This window comes from Eimeria acervulina, genomic scaffold, assembly GCF_000499425.1.
Source record: "Eimeria acervulina Houghton genomic scaffold, Eah_scaff475, whole genome shotgun sequence".
NCBI lineage: Eukaryota > Apicomplexa > Conoidasida > Eucoccidiorida > Eimeriidae > Eimeria > Eimeria acervulina.
The window spans coordinates 11978-25229 of NW_013549776.1; the positions used below are offsets into that span (position 1 = coordinate 11978).

The 13252-nt window shown below is 37.1% G+C and overlaps 2 protein-coding genes across 2 annotated transcripts; one reads left to right on the forward strand and one right to left on the reverse strand.

Moving 5' to 3' along the window:
* Positions 1-378: 378 nt before the first annotated feature.
* On the reverse strand, positions 379-9603 carry EAH_00039860 (ATP-binding cassette sub-family F member 1, putative; the record flags this gene model as incomplete). Its single annotated transcript, XM_013395316.1, has 16 exons — positions 379-564; positions 993-1037; positions 1226-1385; positions 1611-1786; positions 2106-2469; positions 2901-3082; positions 4039-4284; positions 4840-4962; positions 5306-5412; positions 6261-6355; positions 6587-6695; positions 7043-7142; positions 7667-7806; positions 8754-8841; positions 9227-9330; positions 9513-9603. The coding sequence occupies 16 exons, from the start codon at positions 9601-9603 to the stop codon at positions 379-381; spliced, it is 2316 nt and encodes a 771-aa protein (XP_013250770.1).
* Positions 9604-10406: 803 nt separating this feature from the next.
* EAH_00039870 (hypothetical protein, conserved) lies at positions 10407-12801 on the forward strand (the record flags this gene model as incomplete). The annotated part of the gene is made up of 6 exons (XM_013395317.1): positions 10407-10441; positions 10551-10641; positions 10902-10965; positions 11245-11657; positions 11789-11884; positions 12637-12801. 6 exons carry the CDS (start codon positions 10407-10409, stop codon positions 12799-12801), a joined length of 864 nt encoding a protein of 287 aa, XP_013250771.1.
* Between the last annotated feature and the right edge of the window lie 451 nt (positions 12802-13252).

Genomic DNA, 13252 nt, shown 5'->3' on the forward strand with positions numbered 1-13252 from the left:
TATATATATATATATATATATATATATATATATATATATATATATATATGTGTGTATATATACACCGTGCGTGCGTTTCATTTGACTGTGTTTCTCCGCCTACATACCACTAATACATAAAATATGTAATATATATAATATATACTCTCTAACAAATAAATAAATAAGCAATAATATAAAACATACAATATACATAATATATACTGTCTAAAAAATAAACATAATCTATATATATTTATATATATCTTCATACATCAAACAACCATGAACGAGAACAAGTACAGTACATAAAGAATATAGAATTGTTATATAATTAATAAATATAAAGGGAAGAAAGAAGGAAAGAAAGAAGTTTTCACTTGTTATTGTTTTAAAGAGCTATGCTTGTCTTAAGCTCTTGAGAAGCTGCTTCTTATACTCAGCAAAATCTCCATTGAACTTCAATAATCTTTTTGTATTTTTATCAAGAGTATAAATTTCATCTGCTACACAAGAAAGCAAATGACTATCATGACTCACAACAACAACCCCACCCGCATATTCATTTAACGCCACTATTAGCGCCTGCAAAAAACAAACAAATGCAAACTAACATGCAGCATACTTCATGCAAGCAGAAATAAATTGCTAGCTAGCTACCTATCAAGCTACCTAGCTAGCTACCTACCTAGCTAACTAGCCAGCTAATTAGCTAACTAACTACCTAGCTAGCTACCTAGCTAGCTAGCTAACTAGCTAATTAGCTACCTCGCTGGCTACCTAGCTGCTGCTATGGGGACGAGTGCTGCGCACCTAGCTAGCTGGCTAGCTAGGTACGGTGCTAGATGGCTAGCTAGCTAGCCGCCACACGCGCAGCTAACTAGCCACAAGGGCCAAAACTATCTGGACGGTTAAATAGCTAGCTAGCCAGCTAGTTAACCAGCTAGCTATCCAGTTAGCTAGCTAGCTAGCTAGCTAGCGATACACTGCAAATAGCCGCTGAAAGAACGCACCTGGACGGCGTCTAAGTCCAAATGGTTGGTGGGTTCGTCGAGAAGCTGCAAAAGTTGCAGAGACAGCGTAATGACAATTTAACCTTCAACGGCTACTCATGCTCATGCTCTTGCTGCTGCTGCTGCTGTGGCTGCCTATATATATATATATATATATATACACTACATATATACATGTATATGTGTGTGTATAGATAAATATATATATATATAATATGCTTTATTAGCCTTACGAGTATATGCGGATTGCTGTAGGCAATGAGGGCGATCGCTACTCTGCTTTTTTGACCTCCTGAAAGAATATAAAGCGGCTCCAGCGCCAACATATTACTAATACCAAATTGGCCTAAGTATGTACGTGCAGCTTCATCCGATAGATTTGCCTCCGGGTATCTGCAGCAATATAGTCAAAGAATAATACAGATATAAACTTATTTTAATAGAAAAAGAATAAGACAGTAAAACGCAAAGAGAAGAAAATACACACAAAAATAAAAAAGAAAGGAAAAAGACCTGGAAAGTAAAATAGATGCAGAGGTAAGGAACAGAAATATATATATATATATATATATACATACATATATATATATATATTATATACTATATATAATATCTTACCTGATTTGCAAGCTCTGTACTGCATTTAAGGTCAGGTCCAGCTGTTCAATATGCTGCTGAGTGAAATACCCTATTCGCAGTTTGCCGCTGCGGTGTATATGACCCTTAGTGCATTCATTATGACCCATTAATAATTTCAATAATGTACTCTTGCCGCTTCCATTCAAGCCGCATATCTGCATTCATACAGACAGACATACATGCACACGATGATAATAATATTAAGAAGGAAAAGAAGAAAAGGAGGAAAAAGAAAAAGAAGAAAAAGAAAAAGAAAAAGAGAGTAAGAGGACACATCAAAGAAGAACTACTGTATATCGTTATGTTGCATTCGGTTTTCTTCTTTTCATGCTTAGCTGCTTCCTCTTACTCTTCTTCTACACAACAGGGAATAAGAAAAGAAGAGCAGCAACAAAGAAAAGAGAAGAGCAGCAGAGCAGCAGCAGCAACAGAAAGAAGAAGAAAAGGAAGTATTTTGAGTTGTGTTCTACTTACTGCAATTCGAGAATCCATATCGATATTTAAATTGCAATCTTCAACGATAAGAAGATCTCCCTTATCTGTACTTTCTGTCTTTGTTTGTTTTGCATTGTTTTGTTTGCCTGCTTCACTGCCATTATTATTATTGATATTATTGTTATTCTTAGCATTGCTTTCTTCTTCTCCTTCTTCTTCTTTACTTTCTGTTTCTTTGCTGCTTCTCTTCTTATATTTAAATGTAACGTCAATCAACTGCAATAGAGGGGGAGACAGCTGCTCAGGTTCTTTTAGTTTAAACCTTAATGATGGATCTTCTGCTACTTGTTCTAACATTGGTAATCTTGATAGTGCCTTTATACGAGATTGAACCAAAGAGGCTCTGACAAACAAAACACGAAAAGATAATCAAAAGACACTCAAAACAAATGCAAGAAATGCTTTTAAAATAACACATAATAATTATAATTTCATCAATAAATGCGGGGGTCGCCCTCTGCAATGCAAGTACATCCATTCATAATAAAAATAATATAACCATATATATATGTATATATATACCTTTAAATATGTAAATATTCATGCATGCATATAGTTTACATATGTATGTAGATACACATATATATATATATATATATATATATATGTTTGCATATATATATATATATATACATAGCGTTGGTGGATTAAAGCAGAAGACAAAGATGAAATATATATATATATATATATGCAGAGAGAGAGAGAGATATTGACTGAGTGAAGAGGAGAAAGAAATCTACAGGGACTGTCTGTCAATATCCAGGAGCAACAAACCTCTTAGCATTGCATCTAAACTTGTCTATAAATGCTTTCATATGCTTCTGCTTCATCTCTACTGAGAGAATCTGCCTTTGCTGCTGCAGCTGCTGCGCTGCTCTGACGCTTTCGAATGTATCGAAGTCCCCCCGATAGTAATTTAATTTTTGATTAGTGAAGTGAATTACATCCGTGCAAACCTAAGAAAAAGAATAAAACGAAAGGAAAGGAATGCAAAGATATACAATAAAATTAATGCAAAGAAAGCATCAAAAAGAGAGTAAAAAGTAAAAGCAATGCAACAGAAGCATAAGGTATTAGAAATACAGAAAAAGAAAGAAAGAACAAGATACAGATACATTATGTATATATATATATATATAAATATATATAAAATATATATGTATATATGCATATATAGATATATATATATATATATATATATATATATATATAACTCGTTAACCATCCAAAGAAATACAACAAGAACAACGGAGAAAGATGACTCTGGAGGAATAAGAAGAAACAAAACTCAAAAAGAATTAAACTAAATACAACTCAGCAGCAACAATTAAGAGATAAATACAACAAAAGAATTCAACAAATGCAGCACAAAACAACGCCAAATGCAGATAAAACAAAACAATACACATCAAAAAGAATTAAGAGAAACAGAATTAAAGAGGAGTAATAAAGGGAAATAGAATTCAAACAGAATTAAACAAGCATGCAACAGAAAGCAAAACACAAAAATTATTAAAAGGAATATACTGCAAAAGAAATGACTCAAAAATAATTCAAAGAAATACAAAAAAGAGGAAAAAGAAGAATAAATAAAATGCGCCGGTGAAAAACAAAACAAACAAAATAAATTAAATAAATAAATAAATACAAACAAATATTAATAAATAGACAAACAAATAACCAAAAATAGATGTAAATAAATGAATACATAAATACAAGTAAGTAAAACTAGACAGCGTAAACAAATAAGTAAATATAAACAAACAAACAGACAAACAATACAAAAGTAAATAAAAAAACAGACAAACAAATAAACGGATAGATAAACAAATACCCATACAAGCAGAAACATAAATAAAATAAAATAAATGCATAAATAAAAGAAAAACTAAAAGTAAAGAATATTTCATACATCATTAAGGAAGTCGCGCGAGTGGCTAACAACGATAACGATTTTATCTTTTGCAAGTTTTAATGCATTTTCTCCTCCAAGAGCCTTAGCATCTGCATTTAAATATGCTGTCAGCCAATTGATTGCTTTTAAATCTAAATGGTTTGTAGGTTCGTCAAGAAGTAGAACATCTGCATCAGAAAACAAAGCGCGAGCTAAACAAACGCGCATTATCCAACCTCCGCTTAAAGCAGATACTTTCCTTTGCTGCACACACACACACACAAATAAATAAATAAATAAATAAATAAATAAATAAATAAATAAATAAATAAATAAATAAATAAATAAAATTAAGCAAAATGATGCCAAGAGAAAAACACTTTCATTGTCTCTCTAGTCTCATGCACAAGTGCATGCATATAATATATAGGGCATCTAAATATATACATATATATTTATATGGTCTTTATATATAAATATATATATATATATATATATCAATATCTCTGTACTATGTATATATATACATATGTATGCTTTATAAAATATATTATATATAGATGCATATAAATATGTAAAAAGAAGATGCATATATATAATATAGGTCTATATAAACATATATGAATAATACACGCATATATATATATATATATATATAATATACATACATACTCTAAAATATATCTCCTCCATAATATATTATATATAAACACATATGTAAATATATAAATATAGAAGTAAATATACATATAAACAAGTCAATAAATAAATAAATAAATATAAATATATATTATATATATTATATATATATATTCTCACTTGCATTTCTGTATCGAACCCAAGTCCGTTTAAAATTGTCGCAGCGGTCGCCTCCGCCTCCGCTGCGCCGATTTCTTGCAATCGGTCGAAGACTGCAGCTAAGCGAAACCCTGCTGCTGCCGTCTGCAATAAAACAAAACAAAGTAAATTAAATTAATTAAATGTAATTATATTAAAAACTAAACTGGATTTAATTAATGTAAAGGACAGAGCATGCTGGTGTGCATGCATGCATGCATGCAACAATAATGCATGAATTCATGTATGCATGCAAAAATGCAAGCAAACATGTAAACAAACATGCATGCACTCATGCATACAAACATGCATGCATGCATGCATGCATACAAACATGCATGCATGCATGCAACCCTACAAAGATGCATGCATGCATACAAACATGCATGCATGCATGCAACCCTACAAAGATGCATGCATGCATGAACTGGTATATATTGATGCTTACTGCCTGTCCCTGTTGTTGGAGGAGTTCAGATTCTTCTAAAAGTTTTTTTCGCTCTTCATCAACAGCCAACACCGCCTCTAAAACCGTTTCATTCCCAAAGCGATATTCTGATAAAGAAATAAATAAAAAGAAATAAACAACAAATTATTAAAGACAGATTAAGATAAAGACAGATAAAAACAACATAATACAAATACGAATGCATGCAGAAGACAGAGAGATAAGTAAAACAAAGCTATATGCATACACATACGCACAGAGTTATATATAAATATAAATATATATATATATATATATATATATATATGGACAAACACAAAGACAGGCACAGACAGATACAGACAGAGACAGATAAAAATAAAAATGAAGACAAAGAAAAAGAGAAAGGCAGATACACAGTAACAACAACAAACACACCAAGCCTGCATACAGTCAACAGCAACTGCAAACATACAAATGCCGGTGGAGGCCAGCCAGCAAACAATAAACGAGTAGAAATAAAGCAAAGATGGAGAAGATTATTTCGAAGTCAAATGCAAAAGAATTAAATAAAAATAAAGAAAGACAGCAACAAAGGTAATAGCGCCTCAGTGGATATAAAAGAAAATCTCTTGAAGCATGTTTGATGTTTCGCTGCCTCTGCAGCGAAACATCAAACATGCAGCAGAAGAAGAAGCAGCAAAGCCAATTAAATAAACAATATGAACAACCGAAGAGGCTTTCTTTATTTGAGTGTAGTATCACAATTGCACACAACCTACGAAAAATTTAAACAACAAAGCAAACAACAAGCAGCTGAAATAGACAAAAATAGATATCAACAAATACACACGCATAATACATGTACATATATATGTACATTTATTTACTTATAATTTTTTATTTATATACATATATATATACATATAATTAAGTATATATATGTAAATATATATATATATATATATATGTTTACCTTGTTCTACGCAAGTGATGGTGATGTCGGGGTCAACGCCGAGAATATCGTGGCGGGCCAACGCATGCAGAAAAGTACTCTTTCCAATGCCGTTTCTGCAAAAAGATTAAATAAAGTAATTAAATAAAGTAAATGAAAAGCCAATATAAACAAATAATAATAATAATAATAATAATAAAGCGGTTATATACAGCCGACTGCTAGAGAAACAGCTGCTGAATTAAGGCAAATAGTACTGAAAAAATGCAGAATTAATGTCGACAATTATAAAGAAAGAAGCGCAAAAATAAGCTAAATGCTGTCTTTAATATTATTCTTCTTCTTACCGCCCTATCAACCCATATCTTCTCCCCTTCATTAACTTCAATGATGTGTCTATCAACAACTGCCGGCCCGCCACCGATATAGAAAATGAATCTACTAAAATTCCCTCAGCTGCACGCCAAAGCCCAGGTGTACATACACCACAAACTGCAGCGGGAAACGCGGTGTAGGTACACCACACATCTCAATGCTGTACGAAGTTTATATGTACATACACCGCAAACCGCATTATTATACTGCCTTCTTGAGTTCAACATATATATATATATATATGGGTAAGGTTACGACTAAAGAAAAGGGTTTGGGGTGAAGGTTTAGGGTTTTGAATAATTAGGGCTTTATGTAGATGTAGATGCTACTGTTGCAGCAACAAAACAACTGATTACCAGTGCATAATATATGCATGCAAGTGCATGCAGATGCACGCATGCATGCATGCATGCATGCATGGGGCTTACCGCTACGTTTGAGTTGAACATCTCCGTGCCGCTTCTGAGGAGGCGGCAGCGGCGGTTTATTTTTCTCCCATTCTTGCAGCAGTCGCAGCTGCTTCTCGCGCTGTACATACACCGCAGAAGAAGAACATACACCTCAAAGGACGAGATTAAGCAAAAAATAATAAAACCTATACACCCTAAAGATAAAGAAGAAGACGAAAATGGAGGAGAAGAAAAATAGCACACAAAAAAAGTAAACATATAGAGGAAACAGAGACAGGCAAGCACACATACACCCCAACCACTGAGAGAAATCAAAGAAGGGAGCAACAAAAATAAAAAAACAAAACAAAACAGAATAAAATAAACTAAACTAAAATAAAAATATATATCCACAGAAAACAAAGACAGAAGGAAAATAAACAGATAAAGAAATTGCTACACGAGCAAACAACCGAACAAAGCAAACAAACAAAATAAAAAGAAACAACGCAAAGGAAAACACAACAAATACAGAATATTATTAAAAAACCTTCAAACTAAAATAAAACAGAAAGATAAACGTTGGTATGAGCGGTATACAAGAAGAGAACAAAGGAGAAGAGACAGAAGAAACGAAAGAAAGAGACAGAGGCGCCAACCAACCTGCTGTTGCTTCCGCTGCTGCTGAAGTTGCTGCTGCTTTGCTGCATCTGCTGCAGCAGAATCCCCTTCAAATACCGGCGCATTATAATTAACCATCGCTGCGTCTTGCTGAATGCCTAAATACGGATCGCTGAAGTCACCTGAGACGTGCAGCAGCAGCAGCAGCAGCAGAAGCAACAAACAGCAGCAGCAGCAGTAAACAGCAGTGGAACAGCAACAAATAGTAGCAGCAGCAGCCGCAAACAGAAGCAGCAACAACAAACAGCAGCAGAAGCAGCAGTAAAAACCAGCGGAGGAGAAACAGCAGCAAAATCAGCAGCAACAGAAAAATATAAGCAGAGCAGCAAAGAGAAGCAAGAGCAGCAGCAACAGCAGCAGCAGCAAAAAGCACCAGCAACATCACTGCTAAACAAAACAGAAGAAGAAAAAGCAGAGAGGGAAGGGAATGAAGGTCCAGCGATGCAAACAACAGAAAAAAAAATAATTGTTGTTGTTGAAGACAAAGACTAAGACAAACGGAAATAAACAAAGACACCCATCGTTAAAAGAGAATGCTTCTTAAAAAGAAAACAAATATAAAAAAGAATAAAAAACAAACAGCTAGATTTCAGGTGTATATTCACCTTCTGTTCTCTTCTGCAACAAATCTTGCAGCCGCACCGGGGCCCTCGGCTCTGCTGCTGCAAGAAACAAAGACACCAGAAATAAATAAATAAATATATATATATATATATATAAGATAAATAAAAAAAATGGATAATTCGTAAGGAAGCGAACAAACAAATACAGAGGAAAAAAAAAGATTATGAGAATGAAAAAATAGAGAAAGTAATTCGTCAACAAATAAACAAATAAATAAAACAAATAAATAAACAAATAAATCAAATAAGCAAGCAAACAAACAAATACATTACCTGCTTACAAGCAAATGCACATAATGAACAAATGAGTAAATGAGGCGTTTGCAAGCAATTAAAAAGACAGACAAGTCACCTTAAACAACCTGATAAACAAATTGAAGCAAACAAACAAAGAAATAAGCAAATAAAAGAATATATACAAGTAAACAAATACATAAACAAATCACCTGCTTTAAAGGCCTCCGTCTGTTGGTCTTCTTCTGCTGCATCGCTCCGCCCTTCGCGCAATTTGTTTACAAGTTGGCTGCAAATTGCCTGAAGACAAACTCCTGCATTTGCTTCTATTTACACCTCCGAACTAATATTTTAAAACACCTAGGGAATATTATTTAAAGAAATATAAATGCTTCTGCTCCTGCTACATGCTGCTGCTGCTGAGGCTGCTGCTGTTCCTGTGGCTGCTGCTGAAAGTCTCGGTGCTGCTGCAGGCACTGCTGTTGCGATCGCTGCTGCTCCTAATATTGAGGTTGCTGCTGCAGGTATTCATACTTCTGCTGCTGCTGCTGCTGCTTTTGCTGCTGCTGCAGCCGCAGTTGGAAGTGTGCGAATGGCTGCATGCCGGCTGAACGCCGGCAGCTTCCAGGCATACAAACCCTAAACCCCCAACCCTAAACCCTAAACTCTAAACTATGAATCCTACCACAGACTGCGAGTCATCTGCAGCGACTCCCGCATCGAGGATGAATGCGCCAATCAGTTCGTGTGCTTCCTCTGCGGTTTTGGGGGCCTCTTCCTGCAGCATGCCTGCGAGATACCGGCAGACAGAAATTCGCTTAAAAGACAAGGAAATGAGGCGAAAAAGCAGAAAAGAAGAGTGGAAATCGGCATTAATTGGCTCGCTATAGCGGAAAGAGTCGCTAGCGTGCGGCAGGCCAGTCAATGTGAAACATTGGTTTTTCTTTGTATTTTCGTGCAAAGTGAAGTACCAACGAGGTATTCTTCTGTTGTTGGGTCCAGCTTTCCCTTCGTTATTTCGTGAAGAGCGTCGCGAATGGCGTCTTCTGAGGCCCCCCCCATCTTCTCGCTTTGCCAGGAGAGGCCGAAAGGGAATTCCACGAATAACCGCGTCGATTTCCACGAAAAGCGGCAAAAGTCAATGCAAATAAGCCGCCAAAAGCTGCGCCTCTCGGGAGGCACGCCCTACACTGAGGTGTATGCACAGCTAGGAGAAATGCGGTTCAGTTGATAAGAGTGCCTCATAGATTACTGTCACTATGAGGAAGAAAGAAGTTGAATTTCCCATCCATTTGCAGCAAGTGTCTGACTAATGTCATAAATAAGCAGTTAATAAACTAGTCCTGAACCATCTCACTGAATTTCATGCTGCTTTCCCTCAAAATGCTACAGACTTGAATATGAATTTCCACGGGGCTGCGGCCCCACTCTGCCAGCCAATTTGCCTGCGAAACAAAACTTCGTGAGTGTTTCTAATTTAAAATAATGAAATATCTACAATAACACTGTTTATCTTGTTTATTTATCACTGAATATCCCGCAAACGCAATCCCTTTACCCCTGCTCAACCTTTTCCTCTTCGTCGGCCGAGGCGGCGGCGGTTCGCGAGCGGCGTCGGCTGTACTTTCTGCATCTTTACTGCCTTGGCTTTTGAAAAATTTGTCTTTTTCTCTTAGTAACTTCACCATTTGGAATCGCGTTTTCCTTGTTTCTTCATTTTTTGGAGAAGAAACCCCTCAACCCGCGATTTCCTCTCTCTCGGGAGTACCGCTGCTGTCTGGCTTCCCAGTGCACTTCTCCTTCTTCTTCTTTTTCCTTTCTCTTTTTGTGCTTCTCCAGATGCCCTTCATCGATCAGAGGCTAAAATGGCGATTGCGCGGACTCTGCAGCTCCGCCGAACGTAAGAAGACTTTGCTTGCAGTGTCTGTATGCCGCGTGGTTGCTGCTTTCTTGCTCTTTTTCATCCCGTTGTAAGCAACAGCACTTATATTTGTCTTGTCTGCATGCAGACGGTTGGAGTGGCTGGCGCGCCGCATTGCCCTTAGCGGCTGTCTCTCACGAAGGGAGGCGTTGGCGGCGATTGAGCGTGGAGATGTGAAGGTGAGGATAAACAAAGCAAAATAAAAAAAAACAAAACGAAGAAAAGAGCAACTTATAAGAAGTGTATTATTATTAACAAGAATAATTCTGCTTATGGTATTCATCAATCCCCATCGTTGTTTTGTATTTTCTTTTTACTGTTTTCTCCTCCTTGTAATGAAAATGCCTAATGGCAGAGACAATTAATAATTAATTTCTTGCAGAAGAAGAAAAACATAAAATAATATATTTAAATAATTTGCTGTTTGTTTTTGCCTTAGGTCGACGGCCGCACAATAACACGCGACGTAGAAATATGTGATGAGGCGGAAGTCTCTCTGATGGGTCTGTTGTTCTTCTTTATTTGAATATGTTTCATTTAACTCTGCATCATGTCCTTTTGTTTTATTTCTTCTTTTGTTTTATTTCTTTTTGTTTTCTTTTGTTTTGTTTGCGTTGTGCTCTTTTGGTTTGTTGATTATTTAGTTTTGTTTCCTTTTAATGTAATTTAATTTTGTTTTGTTTTTATTTTATTTTGTTTTAATTTAGTATGCTTCTGTTTGTTTTGTTTTGCTGTTTATTTTATTTTATTGATTTTGCTTATCTCGTTCCTTGCTGCTGCAGGAAGAGTGCTGCCAGCTGCTGCAGCGAAGCCTTTTCTCTTTGGTATGTTAAAGCCTCCAGGTGTGGGGTGTACGTACACCTTAAATGCTTCGGGCCCCACATTGAAGACGCTGCTGCTGCAGCAGCCGTGTTTAGAGGAGATGTGTCTTGATGATATTGTTAAACAAACGAAGACAAGTGCTTTTAATAGCAAAGGCATTTCTTCAACTAAGCAACAAGACGCTGAAAACAGCAGAAAAAGAACAGCAGCAAATGCCACCTCGAGAGATGCTGCACAGACACCAGAAGAGCAATATTCCCAAATCCCCAGCAGCAGAGGCAGCAGCAGCAGCAACAGCAGCAGCAGCGGCAGCAGCGGCAGCAGCAGCAGCAGCGACGCGTTTCCGCATATACCAGGGCATTTGATACCTGTTGTGAGTCTTTTGCGATTGTCTCCTCTGCCTCTGTTGGGTGTATAGACACATTCAAGTATTGAAGACATCTTTACTATTTCTGCTGTTTTGCTGTTTGCTGCTGCTGCTGCTGCTGCTGCGCTGCAACACAGAATCGACTGCCGCTGCATGCAGAGGGCCTCGTACTTCTAACTAACGACGGCGACTTTGCACACACATTGCGGAAGCCAAGCAGCAAAATCTTATCTGTCAGTTCTTGCTGCTGCTGCTGCTGCTGTGCTTGTTGCTGCTGCTGCTGCTGTGCTTGTTGCTGCTGGTGTGTTTGCTGCTGTTGCTGCTGCTACTGATGCAGCGCTCTGTGCTGTTGGCGCTGCGCTTGCTGCTACTCCTGCTGCGTTTGCTGCTGCCGCCGCTGAGCATACTGCTGCTGCTGCTGCGCCTGCTGCTGCTCTTGCTGCTGCTCGTGCTTCGCTTGCTGCTGGTCCTGCTGCGCTTGCTGCTGCTACTGCTTCACTTGCTGCTGCAGGTGGCGGTGCAGCAACTGCTGCTTCATTTTGTTGCAACAGTTGCTGTTGCTGCTACGGCAAGACTTGGTGCAGCAGCAGTTTGCAGCAGCAGCAGCAGCAGTTTGCTGCTGCTGCCACTGCCTCCTGCTGCATTAAACAGCAGCAATTTGATTGTGTAGTATTTCCTGTTTGTTTGTTTTTGTGATTGAAGACGAAAGTGTTGGGTTTATGCCGCGAGTTGGTTTGTGTGTATACACTATAAATTATATAATATATATTATATGTTATATATAATATATATTATATATCTTATATATTTTTATGTATTGTTGTTATTACCTCTCTTTGGATTATTCCCCTCATTTTAATCTGTTTATTATTATATTATATTATATTATATTATATTATATTATATTATATTATATTATATTATATTATATTGCATTATTTCATTTTATTTATTTTATTAATTTATATTATTTTGTTGTTCTAAGGCCTACGATCTCCGCGTGAGCGGCTGTCTGCCTGATGGAGCCGTCTGGCGGCAGTGGGCGTGCGGAGTGCAGCAAAAAGGAATTGACTACGGGAGAGTCTGGGTACTGCTTTTAATTCAACAGCAGCAGCAGCAACAGCAACAGCAGCAACAGCAGCAGCAGTAGCAGCAGCAGCACGAGCAGGAGTAGGAGCTGCCAGAGAAGCACGAGCAGCAGCAAGAGAAGCAGCAACAGCAGCAGCAACAGCAGCAACAGCAAGAGCAGCAAGAGGAGTAGCAGGGGGAATAGCAGCACTAGTAGCAGCAGTAGCAGCAACAGCAGCAGCAGAAGCAGTAGTAATTGCAACAGCAATACTGGCAGCGTCGGGAGTAGGAACAGCAGCAGTAGCAATAGCAAGAGCAGCAGCAGCAGCAGCAGCAGTCAACAGGATTAAAGAATATTGGAGTGTATGTTTTGCTGCAGGTACAAATGCTGAGGCCCTGCCCGTCTGGCGCGTGGTTGCGGGTGAGTTTGAAGCTTGAGGTGTATAGACACCTCAGCAAATATAATAATGTATAATATAATATAATATAATATAATATAATATAATATAATATAATATAATATAATATAATAT